Source organism: Monodelphis domestica, chromosome X (assembly GCF_027887165.1).
Source record: "Monodelphis domestica isolate mMonDom1 chromosome X, mMonDom1.pri, whole genome shotgun sequence".
NCBI classification, from domain to species: Eukaryota; Metazoa; Chordata; class Mammalia; order Didelphimorphia; family Didelphidae; genus Monodelphis; species Monodelphis domestica.
This window is the reverse complement of record NC_077235.1, coordinates 23,209,933-23,233,854: the sequence shown is the minus strand read 5'-3', so window position 1 is coordinate 23,233,854 and position 23,922 is coordinate 23,209,933. Positions and strand designations below refer to the sequence as shown.

General features: G+C 40.5%; 2 protein-coding genes across 2 annotated transcripts in view; both read left to right on the top strand.

The window, feature by feature from the left end:
* Positions 1-23,922, top strand: part of KLHL4 (kelch like family member 4) — a 235,876-nt gene that overhangs the window by 79,568 nt on the left and 132,386 nt on the right. The gene's annotated exons all lie outside the window — the stretch shown is intronic.
* LOC100619821 (E3 ubiquitin-protein ligase makorin-1-like) lies at positions 12,715-14,572 on the top strand. The gene has a single exon (XM_016427142.2). The coding sequence runs from the start codon at positions 12,830-12,832 to the stop codon at positions 14,156-14,158; it is 1,329 nt and encodes a 442-aa protein (XP_016282628.2). The 5' UTR covers positions 12,715-12,829; the 3' UTR covers positions 14,159-14,572.

The following is a 23,922-nucleotide window of genomic DNA, read 5'->3' as shown; positions in this document are numbered from 1 at the left end:
TATCCTTTTAATATTATGGAGGCTACAATGACCCAGGACAATTCGGAGGGACATATGAGAAAGAACGCTATCCACATTCAGAGGAACAACTGAGAGAGTAGAAACACAGAAGAAAAACAACTGCTCGATCACATGGGTCGATGGGGATATGATTGGAGATGTAGATTCTAAATGATCACCCTGGTGCAAACATCAATAATATGGAAATGGGTCCTGATCCATAATGACATATGTAAAACACAGTGGAATTGCACGTCGGCTACGGGAGGGGGCTAGGAAGAGGGGAGGGAAAGAACATGAATGTTGAAACCATGGGAAAATATTTGAAGTTATTTAATTAAATGAAAATTTTCAACTAAAAATATTATGGAGGCAATCATGGTACAGTGGGAGAACAGAGGATTTGGAGTTGGAAGACCTGAGCTTCCACCAGCTCTTCCACTTACCAGATGCATGGCCTTAGGCAGCTGGGTCAGCCTGGCTGAGCCTCAGTTTTCCTGCCTATAAAATGAGAAGAGGGGATGAACTACATGGGCTCTGTGAATCCTTTCAGCTCTAAATCCGTGACGTTCTCTTCAATAGCTTCCCTTCCAATCAAACACTGACTAGATCTCAGAGGCCCCAAGAGAAACCCCGGAATTAGAGGTTATTCACTTCACTTGGATACATGAAAATATATACAGTGAGTGAAACAAAGTTGGCTCCATATGTTTCAATGAAATAGCTGTCTGTGCAGTAATAGAAGCCTCTGCTCTTTGTCCCTTTAAAAGTGGGAACTTCCTATCACTGCTTCAAGAAAGTCTGCAGTGTTTCTCAAGACAAAGAAGAGGCAAAAGTTTGGTGCTATCATTTGCCGAGGCGGGCTCTGGAATTGTCGTAACTCCCTCATGATCTGAACACTTAGAACTACACTATAATCCCCAGATAAGGAAAACATGATCTGTCTTCTCTCCTACAGTAACATAATAACAGCAACGTAGCCTGCTGCTTCCACAGTGCTTTATACACTTCATAGTATTGGGGATGTGAGGAAGGTGCTAGGAGTATTATTATGTCCATGGTAAAGATGAGGAAAGCGAGGCTCCGAAAAGCTAAGCTTTCTGCTCAAGGTTCTGCAGCCAAGTTAGAGGTGGGAACTGGAAGACATCTGTGGTAGAGTGGTAGAGTGGATAGTAGACTATCCAGTAGGCCACGCCTTCTTTCATGGTGGTGGTGGGAGAAGCTATCTTTCCTCTTAGGCAGCCTTGTCAATAACTACGCCTGTGTCTGGGCAAGGTGAAATCCCAGCAACCGAGGGCACAGCCTTCATTGTGGGCATCCAGCTATCTAGTTATGAAGGGGAAGACCAAAGAGTAGACTGCTTACTGTTGCTTAAGCCTGACACCCATCCTTGCTAAGTATTTTCCAGTCAGTCCATTTGGACCATCCTGCGCAAGTTTCCGCAGGGCAATGTGACAACATCTCAGCAGATGGGGATTGGGCTAAAGTAGAATTCAGGATGGAAAAACAAACAATAAGTATAATATTTAATATAACGTGTTAATATGAAAATGTACCTGACTTCACTTTTCAAAGAGCTAGCTGTGACTAACTAGTTGGGGACAAAGATGGTCGAAACTTATTTCGTGAATCCCACCTCTGAATATTAAACAGATAGCAGCTCCCCACAAAGCTCTGGAGCTCAGGGCCTTGGTAACAAGAGTCCATTGCTGCCACAGCAGTTGTTATTCATTCTTCCTTGTGTCTGTTATTCAGTCCTATGCTTCGGCCTCCAATTGTGCAGAAGACTAGGTAATTGTTATGGATAGCAACAGACAAAATCTGGGCTTTGTACTTTATGGTTCATTCTTCTTAGATGAATAACTTAGTTTTATTAGTCCATGGTGCAGCTGAATCCCCAAGTCAGATTGTCTGTATCTAATTTGTTCAAATAATTACCAGGCATCATTGGTTTAAAAAAATCCGATGGGAACAAAAAAACATTCAGAACACGCTTTGGGGACAAATTAATTAATCTATGCAGACAATACGGTTTATTTCAAACTGTTGCCCCAAACACGCCGGAAACATTAACTTCATCTGCAAAAAAACCATAGGACCCTCAAAAGAAAAGTGGTTAGTTCCTTTGTGATTCTCCAATAGGCTTTTGTTCACTTGATGGACTACAGACACCTCTTGATATTCCAGGCAATTTACATAACTCACACTCTTCAGGTTAATTTATTTTCCCAGAAATTGCCCCTAATGAATTTAATCTTCGTTTAGTAAAGCAATATCAACATTCCAAGCACTAATCTAGGCCAATTTTCTATGTTTAGCTTTGGCGGTCACAATTCCAACCCACCAAAACACCCTCTCCACCCCAGATTTCATTTGCTCAATTGGGCTGAGGCAATGGCACTCATAAGTAACTTTTGAAGGAGAAAAGTCTAAACTGGCAAATGAAATGTCAGAAATTCAATCATCCTTTTTGCCCATCCCTGCCTTGTTTGCATTTTGGTGAATTTCCACTAATGTATGAAAATTGAGATAATGAGAGCTTTTACTTCCTATGCAAGTTGCATTAGTGCTCTACCTGGTCACGAATAACCAAAGGCCCTAAAAATCTCATCACTCCTACAGTAAATCGTGGTGAGACTAAGTCTGGAGCTTCCCCACTAGCTGAGTCTTAGTCATTTCTTCAAAGGGTTTTTGATTTGGTGCTCACTCTGCTTAGGCTGCATTTATGTATAAAGGTATCCTCCCCACATTCAAAGAAGCTGAATAAATGTAGATTGCTAATACTGTGAGACATACAAAATTCAAGAAAGCATACTTCCCTGAGAAGCCAGAGAAAAACTTTATCTGAAAAGATTTCATCTGTATATGTAACAGATCTATTGAGAAATTGCTATGTATATAATCCAGAGGGCTAAATAAGGCAACGTTCCCATCCTAATAGACCTTAACGTGTACAGGGGAGAGCAAACGCACATACATTGTTACAAAAGAAAACCATATGTGACAAGTGCCTTGGGAAAACTTTTGAAGTGGAACATTCATAGCCTTCTCTTGGCATCTCGTGATGCTCTCATAAGGCATTATGGCCTGAATGCTTTTCCAATCAAGTCTAGATCACGGGAAAGAGAAGACCACCCCTGCCTTCTAGGTGTGAAAGAGGAGGATTTGGCCCATTAAGGTATTAAATATTAACATAGAAATATTCGGTTTAAAAGTAAGAGAAGGCCTTAGGACACTTGCTAAGCAATGACTTTCTCTTGAGATGTACTTGAAAGAATGTCTCTTACCACTTAATAAAATGACTTGTCAGAGGGAACAGATGCCTTATGAATTGGTGTTTTGTGAATACATTCACTAGACTGTTGAGTTTAGCCATCCATTACAATAGTGTAGTATTTAAGCCGTTGGGGAACCAAATCCAGACTCTACTGAGAGATCTTGTGAGCTTTGGAGGGTGTGATTTGTATAAATGGACATGGGGAGTCTTAAATGTAAAACCTATCAAAACCCACTGAGATAAATCTATTGGAAAGCATGTTTTTAATCCTGCTTTCAGAAATAAGGATGCATGTTTCCAAGTCTCCACAGTCTTATCGCCATGCGGGTTTTTTTCATTTACAGTTACAGTTAATTTGTGGTCATGGGTCTTTTTCCAAAATGAATCAAAGGTACCCACAGCAAGTGACTTTTTGCCTTAAACTGAAGCCCTTGAATCACGAACTGGGCAGAGTTTGTTCCCTTTGTATGAATGTCTAAGTCTGTATTGTTGCAGTTGTTATTATAGAATTCTTTTTGCTCTACATTGTTTTATATATATATATATATATATCACTGCTTTTCTTTCAGTTTTTCATATTTGTCATTCCTTAAGGAGTAGCAAAATTAGATTATTCACACGCCATATTTTTTCAGCCATTCTCCTTCACTGGGCCCATATTTTGTTTTTATTTTTTTGATCATCACAAACAATGTTGCTATGAATCTTTTCATAGACATGGAACATTGCTTGATATCAACAACCTCCTTGGTATATAGTCCCAGTAGTAGAAACCCTGGGTCAAATGGCATGGACAATTTGGTAACTTTTATTGCACAATTCGAAACACTTTTCCAGAATAGTCAGAGCAATTCATAGCTGTGGCAGTAATGCAATAGAATGCTGGTCTTCCCACAGCCCCTGCAACAATGAGTGCTGTTTTTTCTTTTCATCTTTTAGCATATTCTCTAGCTTGATGTGTATGTAGTTACATCTCAAGGTTGTTTTAATTTGTATTTCTCTGATTATTGATTAAAGATCTTTTTCAGGTGGTTACAGATAGCTTTCAAAAGCAGAAATACAAAATACCTGTTCATATCTTTTGCCTATTCATTCTCTGGAGAATGGCCCAAACTCATACATTTGTGCAGGTTCCCTATGGATTTTAGATGCTAGAATTTTTTCAAAGATATTTAATAAAGAGTTTTAATAGCCAATCTTTATTTTTTCTTCTAATTCTAGGTTGACTTCTTATGCAAAAGCCTTTTAATTTTAGAAAATCAAGAATGTCTAGTTTGCCCTTTTTTGAGATCTTTTATCTTGTCTCGATCACAAATGTTTTCCCATCAAATTTATGAAAAATATAAGCATCTATTCTCCTCTATTTGTATATAACATGACTTTTAATTAGCCCATTGCAATGTTAAGATTAACACTGTAATGTTAAAAGGAGCTATAGAAAGGCTTCTTGAACAGGGAGTGGGAGATTTATAGGAGAAAACTGGCAAGAGTCAGGATGAGAAAGCACAGGTAGGCTGTTGTCTACACTATGGGAGGCATTACCTGCTCTTTGTAAGATCACAAATATACTTAAATAACAGAGTATTATAATATAATGATGTTCAGAGGGCTTATTATGAGTGATAGCTAGCTTCATACTGCTACATTTTTATAGTGGTTCTTCTGTTTTAAAATCACTGGAAATGGATCCAAATATAATGGAATATACAGTGACCACGGAATCAGGAGAACCTCTAGTTAGAATTCTGCCACTGGCATTTGTAATGTGGCCATTAATTAGCAAATCACTTAACCTTTCTAGGGATTGATTCATTGATCTAGAAAATGTAGGTAATAGTTATGGTACTTCCCTCACAATGTTGTTTTGAGGACGAAATGTGATGATCAAGCAATAAAAGAATGTAAAGCATTTATTACATGCTTGCTGCATGCCAAATGCTAGGGATACAAATATAAAATCTGTGTCCTCAAGGAGCTTGCATTCTAATAAGGGAGACTACACATAACGGGGCACAGTAACCAGGGAAGGGAAGTCACAAAAATGAGGAGTGAAGCAGTAGAGCTGCTCATTAATATAACCTTTCTAGAGGCAATGACAGTGATGATTTGGTTTCTGATCTCAGAAAAGGAGAGGGGAGAAGAGTGCAGGCATGGTGACAGAGTATAAAATGGATGGGGTGAAGATGAGGAAGAAGGTGCTAGGAAATGAAAAGCTGATTGCCTTAGCCCCCCAAAGTCATGATCTCAGGTCCTCTGGTTTGGAAGGTACAGCAAGAATCACAGGGCAGGAAATTGCTAAAATGAAGTGGAGAACATTCCCAAATGTCAACCATTACTGTATTGCCTTGTGACCAAGGTATTAACCATTATAAATCACTAGTGTTAGTTTGTCTGCCTTTCTATTCTGGTCCTGTTTCCAGGTGAACCCCAAACCAGGCTGGTTTGAATTGTGCATAAAACAAAGTCGCTATTTCAAGTCTATAAGAGGGTCCAAAGGCTTCTCCAAAATAGGAAAGCACATAGAATTGTGGTGACTATTTCACTCAATTCAGACCCTATGAGGTCTTTTCCCACAGATTTCCAGATTTAGAATGTTCTAAGTGGTTAAAGTTGCTGAGGGTCCAACTGCTGAATAAGTATGGATCTTAACCTTTTATCAAGTGCTAGCTATACTCCATATTTGAAAAAGTAGAGATTCTAAAACTTGGGAACTGAGAAGGGAAACGATATACAGAAGTTCATATTTGCTTAGAGCCAAAAGGGAGGCACTTGAAGGAATGTAGGGAATGTCTCTATTCCTTCTGCCTGAAGTTGAGCCTTATCTCCACTTGGAAGAATACACTCAAATCCTTCTGAGTGGCTTACCAGCTCTGTTTATTTTTTTCTGAGACATTGTCATCCAGGGTTGAATTTCTAGAGATCTCCCTCCCTCCCTCCACTCCAATATAGTTTCCACTGAATTTGCAGGATCATTCTATTCTGTGCCTCAACTAGGACCCAATAGTTTTCTCCCAATGCAAGGATGCCCTGGGCTGCTAGGACTGTTCTATTCATGTTCTGTAGGCAATACTGGACTGGGGTAATGGCTCACCAACTTGTGTCTCAGAAGCCTAGTATCTAGGAGAACAAACCCTACTGTACCATATTCCTCAGAATAAGCAGAGATTTCAAAGGGTACTATAAAATTCTAGCTTGAGGAAGTGATCAAGGATGCCAGCTGAATAACTGTGTCCCCTCTGTCCCCCCTTTTCTCGATTGTATCCTCCATCCACTTACTCTCATCATGTAGTTAGTTAATAGGATGAAGCCATAAAGAAGCTAGGGATTTAACTGATAGACTGCCTCATTGGGATGAAGGCTCCAGCCTATCAGTCAGTCAATCAACAAACATCATGTGCCAGGCACTAAGCTAAGTACTAGGGAGGAAAATCAAAGCAAAAATAAAGATAACCCTTGCCCCCAAAAAGCTTGAATTCTAATGGGAGAAAACAATGAATGAAAAAGGAGCTAAAAGGTAAGGAGTGGGGTAGAAGGAGGTACCTGAGGGAAGCTGGCTAGACTAGGGCCCTTCCCCAAAATGGAAGAATCAGGAAAAACTCACCAGTGAGAGAACGGACACATAAGAACAACATGAAGATGCAGCTGAGGTACAGTGGCATAGTGCCGCCAATCAATGATGGTTTGTCTCAGCCCTTCCCCAAAATAAAGGTTCCAGGGAGAACTCACTAAGGGAAGAAGGGCACTATAGGAGCAGAGTGAGAAGACAACTAAAAGGTGCAATAGTCCTGCCAGGACAGATATAGGCCATTAGGCAGTATAAGACCACAGTCTGTCCTTTTATGAGGCTTGCTACCTCTCAGTAAACATGGCTGTGATATGCACAAGTAATGCCCAGGCTATGGGTCCAATCTTAGAGTGCGGGAACTGAGAAGATGGATAGAGGGTTCAAGGGGCAGGGGCTGCTTATCAGAAACAATCCACTGTAGGATCTGTTGGGTAAAAATAAAACTCTGTTCAAGGCCCTCAGTGGTGAAGTATGAACCAGGTAAAATGAAAACTAGCATAAGTACAAGTCCCTATGAGAACAGACTTCTAGCTTGACAGTATAGAAAGGGGATAGTATAGTCAGTTTATCATGGAGTGGCAGAATTTGTCCCTATCCCCCCAGTGATGAATCCCCAGCAGGATGTCAGAGGAAACAGTAAATCCTGGTACTTGGGGATCTTATCTTCGGCTCTCTGTATCCCTTTACCTTTGTGACCCTTCCTAACCTTTCAACTTGAGATCATTGGTTTCATTAGTCTAGCAAGATGGAGGTTCCTTTAGCCCTACATACAATACCTAAAATAACAATTGTAGTAATAGTCATTCAGTCAAGAAGAAAAAACAACACAAGCGAAAATCTAATAGCCAGTTGCTATCTTCTTCTCAAATTTCACAAAACACTTTCCATAAATTATCACCCTCAGGCTCCATATCAACCCTTTGAGGTAAACAGTAGAGACAAAAATTTAGCATCAGAGAATCATCTCTCGGCCCAGCATGCAGTAAACAGCCAAAGCTAGGTCTCCAGGTTAAGAATCCAGGATCTGCGCCACTAAACTACGGATGCTTTCATTTTTGTATCCCAAGGACCTAGGACAGCAATTTTCACCCAATACCTGTTTACTGAATTGGATTGAAAGCATTCTTTCACATTTCCTAAAATTCAAGTGGGTCCTCAGTATCACAAAATTCTACATTCATCTCTAATGAATTTCGTATTCAAGTCCACATAGCAGCTGTTCTTAGTATTTCTGTGTTTTCTAAAAGCTTCCTTTCCACGTTTTCTACCCTTAGAGGATGAGGTATTCTGTGCAGAGGACAATCCCTCCACTCATACTGTCCATCTCCTCATTCTCTCCCTTTTACACTATCTGTTGATGGAAATGCCTGGACATGTACTACTTTCACACATATTCCAAGAATCCGATGAACATGAGATCTTTTATCCTTGGCAACTGTGTCTCTTGGCAGACTACCTGCCGGGTCTTTCTTTGAAAACAAAAGTATAAAATGACTAAGTATACAGAATGACACTGACCACATTAAGGATATTTTAGCTCAAAAAGAACTATACATAACATTGTACAAGAAAAGGAAAATTAGCTCCATCAGATGATTACTTTACATGAGAAACTTAACTTTAATAACTTCTAACTGTAAAGAATACATATCACAGTCAGGTAGAAGAGAAAAATACACATGACACGAATGAAAATGTGCCAAAGTTCAGGAAAGGAAGAAGAAACAAACACACAGAGATCATATTGGAGATAGAAGTGGAGGTTCCAACTTGAAGTGAAAACACTTCTAAGAGAAGATGAGAAAGTAATAAAAAGATTTTTTCCAGGGTCCTACTGGTCCACTCATGTTCTAATGCTTTGGAGCGCCTATCCAAACTAGGGAGAATAAATGTAAAACCATCATAAAATGAAAGGTAACAGCAAAAGAAAAAGAATCCATGCTCTACTTCCACTCTGCCATACCCAGTTTTGGGGGAGAAAGAAAGGAACAAACAGTAGCTCACAAAGGCATTTTGGACACATTTGTTCAAAGTATTCACAAGGAACATCTATTTTATGCCCATGTCCTCCAAATTTGGCAGGTCCTGCATCCAAAGACCCAGCAAAGAAGGCTGCAGCAAGTTCCAAAACAGAGATAGCAAATTGCATGGGTAGGACACCTCTTTCATTTAATGATTAGTCATCCAATTAGGTAATTTATAACTAATTTTAATGCCCCATATAATTAGCTTTTCCAATATGAATCACACTGAAGCCTGATTATTTCCATTGCTTTATCATATGCAATAAACCAAGTTATATCCAATGTAATATTAAATATATTAAATACAATATAAACTCTTTGAGATCAGGCTTACTATGCTGTTCATTGGGTTCTCTCCTCAGTACTTATCATCGCACATAGTATTTTTTTTTAATCCATACCTTCTGCTGTGGAATCAAATACTATGTAATCTCTTGGTCTGGAATGCAATTATTATTATTTTTTAAACCCTTACCTTCTATCTTAGAATCAATACTGTGTATTGGCTCCAAGGCAGAAGAGTGGTAAGGGCTAGGCAAAGGGGGTTAAGTGATTTGCCCAGGGTCACACAGCTAGGAAGTGTTTGAGGTCACATTTGAACCCAGGACCTCCTGTCTCTAGGCCTGGCTCTCAATCCACTGAGCCACTAGATACCCCCTTCCACATAATAATTAATAAACCAGCACTTAACACAAACTTGTAGAATTGAATAAAATCAGGTCAATGAAGATAAAAATGCAAACAAATCATATTGGGACCCAAAAAACTTTGAAAGCTTTTGCCAAGTTTCCTCTCATTTGAAAGCAAGATTTGGAGATACTTTTACATTCCTGCATGGACAACAATTATAAACTAATATTCATCTACACATTTTCTAATCCTTTTGATTTGCAATCTTATTTTGACAAGGCAGAAGGTGAGGAATTAGGCAGGGAAAGGAAAAAAATTCCTCAAACCAATTCCCAAATTGGAAAGATAAATAAATTCCCAATTCATTTGTTGACTTCTTTCTTTCCCTCCAATCCATAAGAACTACTAGCATATGAAAGCATTTCCTTTCTCCTGGGAAAAAAGTAATTCTTCCCCCAGAGTCAGAGGCTGAGAAATTATCTGTAACTCCTTAAGTTCTAATACTTTAAAACTTGCAATAAAGTAATAACTAACAGTGAGATATATATGTGTGTATGTGTATATATATATACAACACGATATCAGAAATTATCACTATATATGCATATATGTGAGCCTTACAACTACTCAGGGAGGGAAGTAGTATAGGTATTATTATTCCCATTTAGCTCACAGAGGCTAAATGACTTGTTATGGTCATACAGCAAGTATCAGAGATACTTTTTGAACTTGATCTTTCTGATTACAAATCTAACTCTCTGTCCACTCAACCACACAGGCTATCAGATAGAATGTGGGAGAAGAAATAAACATTTCAAAGATTTGCTGATCATTTCCTGACCAGGCATGAGTGCCAAGACATCTGTCTCCGGCAGGCCTAAGCATGTGGCTTAACCCTAATCCCTGCCCCCTAAAGATAGTCTCCAAAATTTAAGATGTGCTATACATACCCCAATGTGGGTCACTAGGTGATAACAGTATTGAGGAACCAACTCTAAAGATATCTGAAAGAGGGGAAGATAATTAACAACTTGGGGAGGAAAAAAAACCTGTGAAATTCATTTATATAAAAAAGGATCAGTGGGAGGTTATCAATAACTAGCAATCTACTTTCTAATCTATACAAAATCTTTATGAAAATCATCTTATAAATAAAAATTATACTTATAAAAGTGTAAGAAGGATAAAGGAAGTCTTATGAAAAGTATATTCTACATCAAAGCACATCTTTATAGTCACATGATTGGGAGGTACATGGAATATAAAAATCTCCAAGTGAATAATTTACAGGATTCTATGGTTAGGAATAACACAGCTAGTCCTCATCTCTCTGAGATGATAGAACCATTAGACAATTGCTGAATTCTACAAATTATCTTGCCAGACTTCTTAGTCATGGCTGCTCTTTGGACAATGCATGGTGCAGCTTTCTTGATGTTTTTCCTATTTCCTTTTCCATTTCTTTTCCCCATTTCTTTGGCACAGGTTGTCCCTCCTCAACTGTAAACCCTTCCCTATCCTAGATTCTACCAAAGCTTAGCTCCTATGAGATTCTTCCTGCTTAAGTGTTAGTGCCTCACCATTGCCCTTCCCTCCCCAAAGCACTTGTTAGTTGTGTCTGTGCAAGTGTGTTAATGTGTGTGTGCGTGCGCAAGTGTGCCCAAATACACACATTGCCTCTTCCAAAGGATGGAACCTCATTTGAAGAAGGAAATCTTGCCTTCTTGTGCTTACCTTCCAAACATCAAGCAAGGGCTTTATATATGCTTGTTGGTTGGCCTATATTAAAAGGACCATAGTTTGAAAGGATCTTTAAACATATCCATTAAATCTATTAATTCTTATCATTTCTTCTTGAATCAAAATCATTGTATACATGCCCATCAAAGCAAGGTTAGTAAAGATCATTGACTGGGACAAAATAAAACCATTCCTTAGGGGACAGCTGGGTAGGTCAGTGGATTGAGAAGGGAGGTCCTAGGTTCAAATCAGACCTCAGACACTTCTCAGCTGTGTGACCCTAGGCAAGTCACTTGACCACCCCCCCCACCCCCCCTCCCGGCCTAGCCCTTGTTGTTCCTCTGCCTTAGAACCAATACACAGTATTGATTCCAAGACGGAAAGTAAGGGTTATTAAAAACAAAAACATATTCCTTCTATAATTAATTGTTTTCATTGTATTCATTTAAGTCCAAACCTATCTTTATCTAATTTAGGCAAAAGAGAGAAAGTGAGAGGCCTAGACTACTGTGCCACAATGAAGGGAAGAGTTTTAATCACCCCCAAATCCAAACCAAAACCTCACTGGGGATTTTCAGAGTTGTGAGGTGTGCACACATTAGTAAATCCTCCAAATGTGGCCTAGTAATGTAGTACCTCCAATACGAAGATCCCCAAAATAGAATTTGAGAACACTGTTCCAAAATATAAAGTGACCTAATTAGGTTGACATTTAAAATGTTTTCCATTCCTTGTATTTGCTCAGTGGGTAAATGAGCTTTACGTAGGGCATCCCACATAATATCTATTCTTTTCTTATACTTAAAAAATTGTTTTGAGGCAAATACCTCCTCAGGAAAGAAATCCTGTTCTATTTCAAATTAATAAAGATTCTAAATTCCACTTAAATAATCAAGTAGGCTGTTGATAAATACTGAAATTAGATTCTTGTGTCTATAATTGTATCAGTATAAAGTCTAAACAAACTCTAAAAAAAGTCCATCTCACTGGAGCTTTTTAAAAAAAAAAAGTTGTTGAATTGGAGCATTGCGAGCAGAACATTCTAAAATGCTTCCCCCTCCAAATCTCTCCTCACTCTACCTCACTTCTCTAGAACACACACACACACACACACACACACACACACACAGATGTCTTGTCAAAATTCCATTCAGTAATTTCCTGACAGGTCACATTCACATCAAAAGAACTACTGTTTCGGGAACCCCGCCAGGGAAAGAGAGAAATGTTGGGAATGGATTGAAAATGTTCTTAAAAGTTTTAATAGATTTTGTAAAGGGCCATTTTATTTAAGTGTCAGGGTCTTCCCTGTGATTCAGTAATGGGTTTTGTGTTTAGTTTTGCTTTGTTTATAAGCCAAGGAGTTCAGTGATTATAGTGAAACGGAACCAAAACTGTTTCCACTTTGTGTTCTGGGGCCTCTATTTTCACCCTGTACATTGATTTTCAAAGAGTCCTAAAGCTTATTTTCACTTTCCGCCCCTTACCCTAAAGGTCCCAACTGCTGCTAAGGGATGAGTAATCTTGCCTGACATCAGGGCTAAGTGGAACAATCTAGAACTTCATCATAAAGGATGACACGTCACTGTTTCTATGGTAACCAACTGCTATAAGTGGGCCAGAGTTGAGAAAACCGCTCAGAAGCCCATCAGCCTACAATGCCAACTAAGACCAGATAACAACCCTTTCAAGTCAACTCAGAAATGTGCCTCTGTCCCACCATCCTTTCCTGGATTCTACTACCAACTGCTTAAACTTAAAAGTAAGTTTTACCTTAAGACTCCCTTTATACCAGACATGTTGGTGGCCGGGGTGAACGCAACATTGGCTTCCCAGACCTCAATCCTCAGGGTGACTACCCAGTCCCCATGCCACGAAAGGGAGGGGGAAGGGGATCCCAGTGGCCGAGAAGGTAGCCGGACCAAGGAAATGACCTGCAGGTACTTCCTGAATGGGTTTTGTCGAGAAGGGGACAACTGCCAGTATTCTCATGGGCTGTCCAAGGATCCCGAGACCGTGGTGTGCAGTAATTTTCAGTGTACTCAGGAAGACTGCCGCCGAAATGAAGACCAGGAGCCTCAAGTAGATCCCAAATTCCCTCCTCCTCCACCTTCCCAGAGCTTCCCACCCCTAACTGATCCTCTTGTTGACTGTAATATTGGTGCGGCAAAACCACTGAAAGGCAATTTTGAAGCTATAGGAGCAAGTACAGACGACTGGGTTTATGCTATTGAGTTTGTTCCGGGGCAGCCCTACTATGGTCGCTTTGTCCATCCCTGCACTGAAGGCTCCCCAAAGGGCCGTAGAGTCGAGGAAAACTTCAGGGGGAGCCTAACAGAGGAGGAACCAGGGGAGCCTGCAGTCCAAGAAAGCCCTCAGAAGGAGAGCCCCGTGTATCCCAACGAAGATTCGCGCCATTTGTGCCGCCCGCGGGTCCGGAACACCGGGGACACTGTCCGGAGCCTGAGACGTATTAGACCCTGCCTGGAGGCCCACGAGAAGGACAAGAAGCTGGCATTTGCAGTACAGCGCAGCCGCCATCTAGTGTGTGGGATTTGCAAGGAGGTGATTTACCAGAAGGCCAACCCCAAGGAGATACGCTTTGGGATCCTATCCAACTGCAGCCACACCTTCTGCCTCAAATGCATCCGCCAGTGGAGAGGCGATGAGCAGTTGGAGAATAAAATCCTCAAGGCCTGCCCAGAATGCCGAGTCACCTCCAGTTTCATCGTCCCAAGTGAGTTCTGGGTGGAGGAGCAGGAGGAAAAGCAGAAGCTCATTGAGAAGTACAAAGAAGCAATGAGTAACAAGCCCTGCCGTTATTTTGATGGAGGCCGCGGTAACTGTCCCTATGGTACCAACTGCTTTTACAAACACAACTCCTCCGGGGAAGAGCCTCACAATTTCGCCAAGGGAATCTAGGTGCTGTAGTCCAGCCCTGAGGCCTCCTGGGAACTGACAGGCTACAGGGCGCAGCAACCTCGGATGACAACAAAAAGGACTGAACTTACTCGGGGAAGAGGGTTGCTGAACACGGATACAGTAACTATTGCGAAGAGATAGAATGGAACAACTACGAGAAATGACAGGGGTCTCCTGAGGGCTCAGGTCTGAGCATGCGCAGCAGGCTTGCGGGGCAAACACTTCCCTGGACAATCCGAACACAAGAGCGGCCTTGTCCACCGGCCCGCCTCTGAAGTGTTACCTAGCGGTGCTTTTTAACTGCTGTAAGGAGCTCTCCTTTGGGGGCCTTTTTGTGAACACCCACCCTGCAGGAAATGTGTTGTTTCCTCTGTCGAAAAAGTGATGAGGAATAAAGCTAAAACGTATCCTGTGTGGAATGTGGTTTACTTGTAGCTGCCCTGGGGTTCTAGAAAGGCCAGTGATCCAGATCTCAACCCTGGGGGCGGAGTACTGGGGACAGTGGACTGGGCAGGCAGTACTGGGCTCAGGGGGCGGGGTTAATCCTGGTGGAATGGGAGGGGGGGCAGGCCTGGGAGGGGGGGCAGGCCTGGGAGGGGGGGACTCTGCTTGTGGGACCATCACATGACCCCACCCTGACACTTGTTCTTCCAATCACACACGGGGAAACTGGAAATCCTCAAGGAGTATCGGGAAGTGTTTCCTGTAGAAGGTGAGAATTTAGCTGGGAATTGAAGAAAGCCAGAGAAGCCAGGAGGCTGGGATGGGGAGGGAAAACATTCCAGGCTTGGGGGGCAAGAGGGGGAAATGCCCCCATTGGAAAGATGGGAGTGTCTTGTTTGAGAAACAGCAAAGGGAAGTGTCACCTGAATGAAGAGTATGTGTGCATGTATGCCTGGGGGGGGGGCGGAAGTAAGGTGTAAGAACACTGGAGAGGGGAGGGCTGTCAGGCTATGTAAACTCACAAACATCAAGCAGATGATTTTGTATTTGATTCCCCAAGTGGTAGGGGGCACTGGTGTTTACTGTAGGGGGGGAATGGGGGTGACAAGCTCAGAAATGCATTTTAGGAAACTCATTTTGACAGCTAAATAGAAGATGGACTAGAATGGAGACAGACTTGTGGCAAGAGATCATCTAACAACTCGGACAGAGCTGTTCCCCTCCCCCTCACCACTGTGCCTGATGACATTTTTTCACATCCCCCCCTTTGCCCAGCAGCCCAATGGGAGTGCTTTCTCCCTCCCCTGTGTGGGGTAAGGTGTGGGGTGGGGCATGTCCAGCACTCAGTGAGGGGGCAGGGCATGGCACATGGTCTCTAAAAGATTCACCATCACTGGCCTAGAGATTTCACCAGTCTGCTAAAGAGGTGCAAAACATATAAAAAAAGGTCCTCTGCTCCAAGACCTACCTGCTCAGGCCACTTTGCTATGAGATCAGTGAGCCTTCTGAGGTAGATAAAAATAAATGCATAGCTGAATCTCAGGGCCTGAGGTAGTGTGAATGTGTGTGTGAGAGAGAATGAACCCTTCCATATTAGTCTAGGTATATAAAATTAACTCCCTATTCAGCTAGGAAAATGTGTTTAGTGGGCTCAGCTCAGACTGTGGCAGGTTCTGCTTATGAATGTGACCTAACATTTGGCATCACAAATATAGCACTAGTCACTCTCTCTGGCACTGTCTGTATCTCCACAGTAACAGCACAGACTGAAGCTGGCACAAGGTTCCATTTATTAACTATTATAGAAAATAGGGAGGCTTACCAAATATCCTCATAGGAAATGGTTGGGTATGTTGGTGGTCGCCTTGGTCCACCCCTCAGCTAGACCAGTAACTTAGCATAACTCCTTGCTTTGATTAGTTATCTCTTGTGTTTAAGTGCCTGCAGGACTAAATCTTCCATAAAGAGGACTGACTAACCATGATTAGAGCTCCAGATAGTAAAGAACAGATTACTTAGGCAGGGATTTGAACTTGCTAAAGCTTTAGAGGATCATATATTGAGAGGTAGGTAGGCCCTAAGACCCTACCCATCCATTCACTTTCTGAGTGAATCTCTGGGCTTGGGAGCTGCCTCTTGTAAGAAACACTTTTCCTCAGTAAATAATGGAAAAATTAATCAACTAATAATACTTATAAGTGCCTACTACTATAAGAGTTAGGAATTGTGTTATACACTGGGTAGACAAAGAAAAAAATGAAAGGGTCCCTGCCCTTAGAAGATTTTGCTCTATAGAAAAGCACGTATATTTTTAAAATCTATAAAAATAAACCCCAAGTAAATTTGGGGGGAAGGGTACAGCTGGGGAGATTGGGGAAGGTTTCGTGGACTTCAGGAAAGTTTGGAAGGGAAAGAGGGATTTTGAGAAGGAAAGGGAAGTGGGGGTGCTTTCCAGATTAAGAGGACAACCAGGGCAAAGGAATGGAAATGAGGGATGGAATGATTTATGTAAGAGTCACCACTAGGTCCAATTTGACCACTTTGGTTGGACTGCAAATGGTGGGAAGGAGGATAATATAAAATAAATCTGGAAAGTAGATTGGTCCCAAGTTATGAAGGGCTTAAAAAAAACCAACAAAATATCTTAGTCCAGAGATAATAGGGAGCATTTGGAATTTATTGAGTAAAGAAGTCATATGGTAGGACTTGCACTCCAGGAAAATCACTTTAATTGTGTGGGTGATAGGTTAGAGAGGGACTTCAAGAGGATAGGTAAGAGGTGAGGCGGGTTTGAACTAGGCCAGTGATGGCAAACCTTTTAGAGATGGAGTGCCTGGCCCTGCCCACACTGCACTCCCCAGACCAAGTGCCATGCCCACTTCCCCCAGAGACCAAGTGCCATACCCCACCCCACCCCCAGTCTGAGTGCCTTGCCCCACTCCCTACCTTGCCTCCTTGCCCCCCCCTTATCCCAGACAGGGGAGGGAGGAAGCATTCCCATTGGGCTGCTGGGCAGAGGGGAAAGTGATGAGAGACTCATGGAGAGGAGGAGAGTGGCCCCAGTACTCTGCTTCCCTCTAGCTCTGCTCTCCTCTAGATATATGCCATGCTGTAAGCTATGCTCCTTTGCATCCCCACCACTGGAATCACCTTCCCCATACCCTCATGCTGCATGTGATCCCCCCCCCCCCCCGCCAGTGCCTTACCCCAGACAGGGGAGGGAGGAAGTGTTTCCTTTGGGCTGCTGGGCACAGGAGTGGGAAAAGTGAGGAATGTTTTCAGGCACATGGAGTGGGGAGGGGAACAACCCTGCCCTGAGTCCCCCTGGCTTTCTGGTAATGTATTTTGAAGGGCAATGGCAGGCATGCATACTGGGAGGGCTTTGTGTGACCTTTTTGGCACATGTGCCATAAGTTTGCCATCACTGAATTTGGGTATTGGTTATATGCTTGGAAAAAGGAGATGGATGGAGGAAATGTAACCTTCAATGAAATTTCCTTATTTTAATGTTGTTTTGAGAGTTATTTTCTATAGCTCATGTCATCAAATTTTATGGTTTTTAGTTTCTTTTTCTTTTTCATAGTTAAATTTTTTTTGCTATTGGAGTGAAACTTGGGTGAGTTTATCTCTTTGGCTTACCTGTTCTATGTGAAATGCCCTCTCCCTTCTCCCTTGACTATTGACTTGTCTAAGCCCAGTTCAGATTGTATATCCTTTGTTAAGTCTGTCTTCACAACCAAATCCTAATTAACCCTACCTCCTCACAGCATGTCTTTTCTATGCATCTTACTAAAAATATTGCATTTTACTAGTACAGATTCATTTTTCCTTTCTGTTATTTTTTCAACTAGGTTATAAGATCTTTGAAGTAGCAACCTTATCCTATACTTCTTTTTATCTTCCATAGTGATAAATGTACATAAGGTGCTTAATGAATGTTTGTGGAATAAATTAAAAGCAAACAATTATCTATTAGAGTAAATGGTGAACACCAACATCACTGTACGTTCTGTAGAATATTTTATAAAACACATCTATAATTTCTTAAGAACTATACTACTACATTGCATTGTCCTTTAATTTACCAAAAATTCAATGATTCTCAACTTTCTACAGAACAAAGTACAAGCTCTTCAGGCTGGTCTTCTCCATTCTGGCTTTAGCCTACCTTTTTAAACTTGATTAGAATTAGGAGTCTATATAACTACACTGGACTTCCAATTTCCAATAGGAAATGCAAGACCTATCAAAATTCATTCAAATACTTTAATTTCTAGGGACTTCAATAATGAGAAAGTTCTCATATACAATGAATAGTCTGAAACAGAAAGAAACAACTCATGAATTTGCTAATTGTTCTACTTTGCTATGGGCATTAGTAGGACTTTGATCTTTATCCATGACTTCCACAAAGGAACACACAGAGCTAAATATTACAACTAGTTGTACAAGGTCGTTAGGAATTTATTTATATCCTAAAACTACAAAATGTGCAGTAGTCAATCTTAAAAAAAGAAATTCACTCAGAGCATAATCAGCACTTGCCACACAGAGAGGTATGTAGATTAAAAGCAATTTTACAACTGCCTGTAGTGCCATAAGGAAATACTGTTATAAAGTTTGACTTTTCTGAGAATATAAATAATAAATGTTTACTTTTCAGAAGGAATATTTACATTGGCCTGGAATCAAATAATAAAAGACTGAGAATGAATAAATCTCCACTATAAAGAAACTAAGTGAAAGACTTTATTTTTTTTGAAGGCAATGAAATGTTAAAGTCATGAACTTTTTTTTACTGCTCTCATGTTCTTACACTGTGCAATATTTCCCCTGGTCTAAATCAGGTCAGTGAATCAGTTAATTCTCCTTTAGGCTATGGTCAAATATTGCTTCATACTGTTAAAATTACTTGTCCATTATACTTTCAAACCTTATGAAACACAAATGTTCATATTTTCTAGCAACTCAGTAAATGACTTTGAAGCTAGTGATGACTTTGAGATCTCTCTTAAGGTTTTGACCAATAACAGAAAAATGCAGTGAACACAGGTTTAAAGTCAAAATCCTGGATTTTCATTAACAATGTCCAGTATTTAACCTTAGGCAACTCACTTAAACTCTGTGGCTCTTACTTTCCCTATCTACAAAGTGAGAGTTGAAACAGATGGTCCATAAGGTGTCTTCTAGGTCCAAGACATCTCTGATGTATCATATCATAAAATGTCAGAGCTGGACAAATTCTTAGAGGTCATTTAGTCCAACTTTATCATTTGACAGATGAGGAAATTGAGACCCACAAAGAATAACTAATTTAACCAAAGCCACACCAAGAGTGAACAGAGCCAGAGTTCATGCCTAGGTCTCCTGACCCAAAATCTGCAGCACTGCCAGCCACTCCTGGAATAAGAGGACTCAGTCAATGCTCTGACAGATTCCTGGCTGTACCTAAGATAAGGATGGATGGGGCATATACCATCAACAAACACTTCATTTTTTTTTTTAATTTTAAAACCCTTACCTTCCGTCTTGGAGTCAATACTGTGTATTGGCTCCAAGGCAGAAGAGTGGTAAGGGCTAAGCAATGGGGGTTAAGTGACTTGTCCAGGGTCACACAGCTGGGAAGTGTCTAAGGCCAGATTTGAACCTAGGACCTCCCATCTCTAGGCCTGGCTCTCAATACACTGTGCTACCCAGCTGCCCCCAACAAACCCTTCATAATGTAAAGAAGTGCAAATATGGACAAAAATCCCTGAGGGAAAGACTGATGAGATGTATCTTTATCAAGGGAGGGAGAAAAATTGACTTAATGTCCCTATATAAACTTCTTATAGTTCCCTGAGATTCAAAAGAAGAACCAATACTGAATGACCTACCTAGAATGGGGAGCTTGAAAGACTAAGAATGGGAAAGAAAGAAAGAATACAGCCAGTTTTCTATTAATTTAAATAACAAATCCTGTCAAGAGCTCACAACATTAGAATTTGTAATATATATTTCCATTGAACTTAAACCCATTCCCATATTTTACACAATTTTAACTTTGAATAGTGCAAATTTGAATATATGTGAGGAAACTCCTTTTATCAACTCAGGTTGGCATTCACTCTCCAACTTATAATCTTAGAGAATTGTCTAGAGCACAGAGAAGTTAATTGACTTGCCACAGCTAGGTAGCATAGTGGATAGAGCACCAGGCCTGGAGTCAGGAAGACCTGATTTTAAACGTGGTTGCAGACACTTCCTATTTGTGTGACCTTAGACAAGTCATTTAACCTTAATTGCTTAGCCCTTGCTGTTCTTCCATCTTAGAATTGATGCCCAGATAGAAGGAAAGGGTTAAAAGAAAGCTAATTGATTTGCCAAGGGTCACACAGCCAGGGTGGGTCAGAGCTAAAAAAAACAACTTAAAGCTAGTTTTTCCTACCTTCTGTTTAAGTTCTCTTCTTTGCTAAGCCCTGCTCTCTGTTGTGGGAATGGAAACAGTGAAACTTTGGTTTATAAGCAAAGAAAAAGGAAGCCCAACAAACAGATTAAACTAGGTAAGGTTTCTCCAAAACCAGTATTACAATTGTTACAGCTTTATGATGTTACTTTTGATATAAAAGTCACCATCAATCATTCAACAGACATTTATTAAACACTTACTCCATGCCAGACACTTGGCTAGCTGCTGGGTACACAAAGATAAAAATGAAACCGTTCTCTCCCTCAAGGACGGTATTATATTCTACAGAGAGAGACAAATGTATCGCATATACACATCTAAGTAAATATATACAAGAGAGATCTGAAGTGAAATGCAAGAAAATGGTGGGAAGCCCAGAAAATGCTAGTTCTTACTGATCCCAATAATCTACAACTCTGGAGTGTTCCCTTTCTATATGTGGATCACACAATACCTACCAGAGTTTAATCACATCAAATCCTTTTTTTCATTAAAATGAAATTTCAAGGCATATGGATCATGAGAAAGCCAACAAGGTATAGTGGATAGAGGACCAGCTTTTAAGCCCAGAAGATCTAGATTCAAGTTCTAGCTAGGTATCCCTGGGCAAATCACTTGAAGTTCTCAAGGCCTGGGCCTGTAAAGTCACAGGCAAGTTGCCCATCTCCAGTGGAAGGAGGAATTTCTCTACCAGTGCAACCACAGGTCCAGACACCCTGTTGGAGGGCGACTCATATCTGCTTGATTTCAAACTTAAGGAGTCTAAAGCTTTATTGCACTTCATGTAACATTTGTAATAAACACAGGGAGGCCCATAAATGTATGCCCATGATAACAAATGCTATTTCTTTTATTTTGATGAATGATGGGAAGATTTGAGACCAGAGGATTCATTTGTTCTACCACTTGGATTTTTCCTTTACATTTCCTTAATGTGACTTTACCATCATGCCCCTCTGCATATGCAGGAATTCCATCATGTGACTTGGCAGAACCAGCAGTTTCATGGCAAATTCTGTTGTAGGGGTTGGGCCTCAAGGGCTACAGTCTTCATTCTTTTTCATTCTCGCATCATCTTATGCCTGTGTCATAGTATCTATCTGACAGTTTCCAAAGAGCTTTTACGTACCTCATCTCACATGGTCTACAGGCAACAAGGTGACATAGTAGCTAAAGCCCTGGGCTTGGAGACGAGGAAGATCTGAGTTTGAATGTGGCCTTGGGCACTTCCTGGCTGTGCCCCTTGGGCCAAGGCAATTCACCTTTGTTTGCCTCAGTTTCCTCATGAGGATAATTACATCTACCTCCTAGGAATGTTGTGAATATCAAATGAGGTCATAATCATAAAGCTCTTAGCATAGTCCTTAGCACACAGTAAACACTATATAAAACTGTTACATATATTATGGTCCTTATAGTGATTGCATGAGGCCCAGCAGCTGGGATTATTTCCATCCTGCAAATGATGCTGCTGCCATTTGCAGAAAAGATAGCTTTTGTAAATGAAAGGTTCGCATCATGGACCTGGGATGGTATTGGAATGACCAAGCTTGGATCGTCTGTGCTTGATGGGGTGATTTAATAACTATAGTTTGACTTTATCTAGACATCCGAAGGCCACAGGGCAGTGGTGCATCTTGAATATAATTAATAATTTCTCAGTGGAAAATGCATGGTATTAGTCACACTTCGTTATGTTCATTTGGGATAGCTATTGCCAATTTATATTCATCACTATTCCCACTCTACTGTAAATTGGATAAATATATTCATAAGCTGCACAGCTTCTGATTGCCAATTACTCTAACAAAAATGCAAGGAAAATGTACAAATAGAAGATTCTAGTTTTTCAAAGCACTTCCATGACTATTCTTTCATTTTACAAAACAATTTGGTTACTCTGAAAGTCTATTGGCTTCTACTGTTCAACTCAGCAGCTCAGGAAGCAGGGAAGACTGTCCCTCAATCTCTTCACATTCTCTGGCAACTCATTCGGTTTGTGGGAAGCTTTTTCCTAATGCAGTGGCCTAAATACACGTCCAATACCATTTTTCTACCGGGCATTGTCCCTCATCAGGCCAGTTTTACCATAGCAATGAGCTTAGGCAGGACTAGACTCCACTCAGTCAGGGCAAGGGAGGAGAGAGATTAGGTTCCTTCTGCAGGTGGGAGCCAGCTTCATCTCCTGTTCATTGGTAGGTGGTACCACGGCCAACCAGATGGCTGGGCCGGTATTTTATCACAGAAACAGGGCACTGAATTATAAGTGGTTAGTAAGGAAGAATCAGTATTTTTCTTGAAAATCCTACATATTCCAGGACAGGAAAAGGAATCATTTGTTCCACCCCAGACAAATATCAAGCACAGTTAGTCCAAAGAAGCTCTCTGCTTTTGAGCTCCATAATTAGCTAAAGAATAAATAGGCAAATTGAACACGATATTCTTTGATATTGATATTCTTGGATTCACTCCAGGAAAGAAATATCTGGCATTCCTTGACCATGAAAAATGGAGAGTTCTCCTATGTTGGGCCCCACCCTATGCTAACTAGCAGAAGCAATAAAGGCATTTCCACAAATTGACACAGAAGTGCTGGGGAACTTATTTTGAAGAAGAGTTTTTCAGAATGGATGACAAATAAAAATATATCTTACAATGATTGCCCCTGATATAGGTAAGCTTCTTTCATTCCAAATTTAAGTTAAGAGAAAATGAAAAAGGAACAAAAAGACTTTGGGGAGTTTTTTTGCTTTTCTTTTTTAATTGGTAAATGATGGGGAAAACTGTTTACAGAGAACATTAAGCACTGGTCTCTTTCATGCTCTACTTTTCTAAGAAGGATTTAAGGTAGGAGGCCACATATCTAAAACTTCCATCTTAGAAAAACAGCAAAATCTTTGGTCTGTGAAGTAGAATAGCATACATATCAACTCACAGATTAGCTTGAAACTCAAGTACTAGTCTGAGAGTTCTAACCTTTTGTGTATGGTGGACCCCTCTGACAGTCTCTGAATTCCTTCTTTGAATCGTGCTTTTGAATGCATAAAATAAAATACATATAATTATAAAGGAAACCAATTATTTTGAAATGAAGTTGTCAAAAGAATTTTTAAAAAATTATTTATCTTTATTTTATTTTAATAACAAATTTTCACATAAGTTTTCCAATGTTATATGATCCATATTGTCTCCCTCCCTTTTTCCTTCCCTCCTCTCAGAGCTGACAAGCAATTCAATCTGGGTTATACATGTAATAATATCACATAAAACATATTTCTATATTATTCCCTTTTGTAAGTGAACAATCCAATAAAACCAAAACCCCAAAACATATACCCAAAGAAACAAGTAATAAATCATATGTTTTCATCTG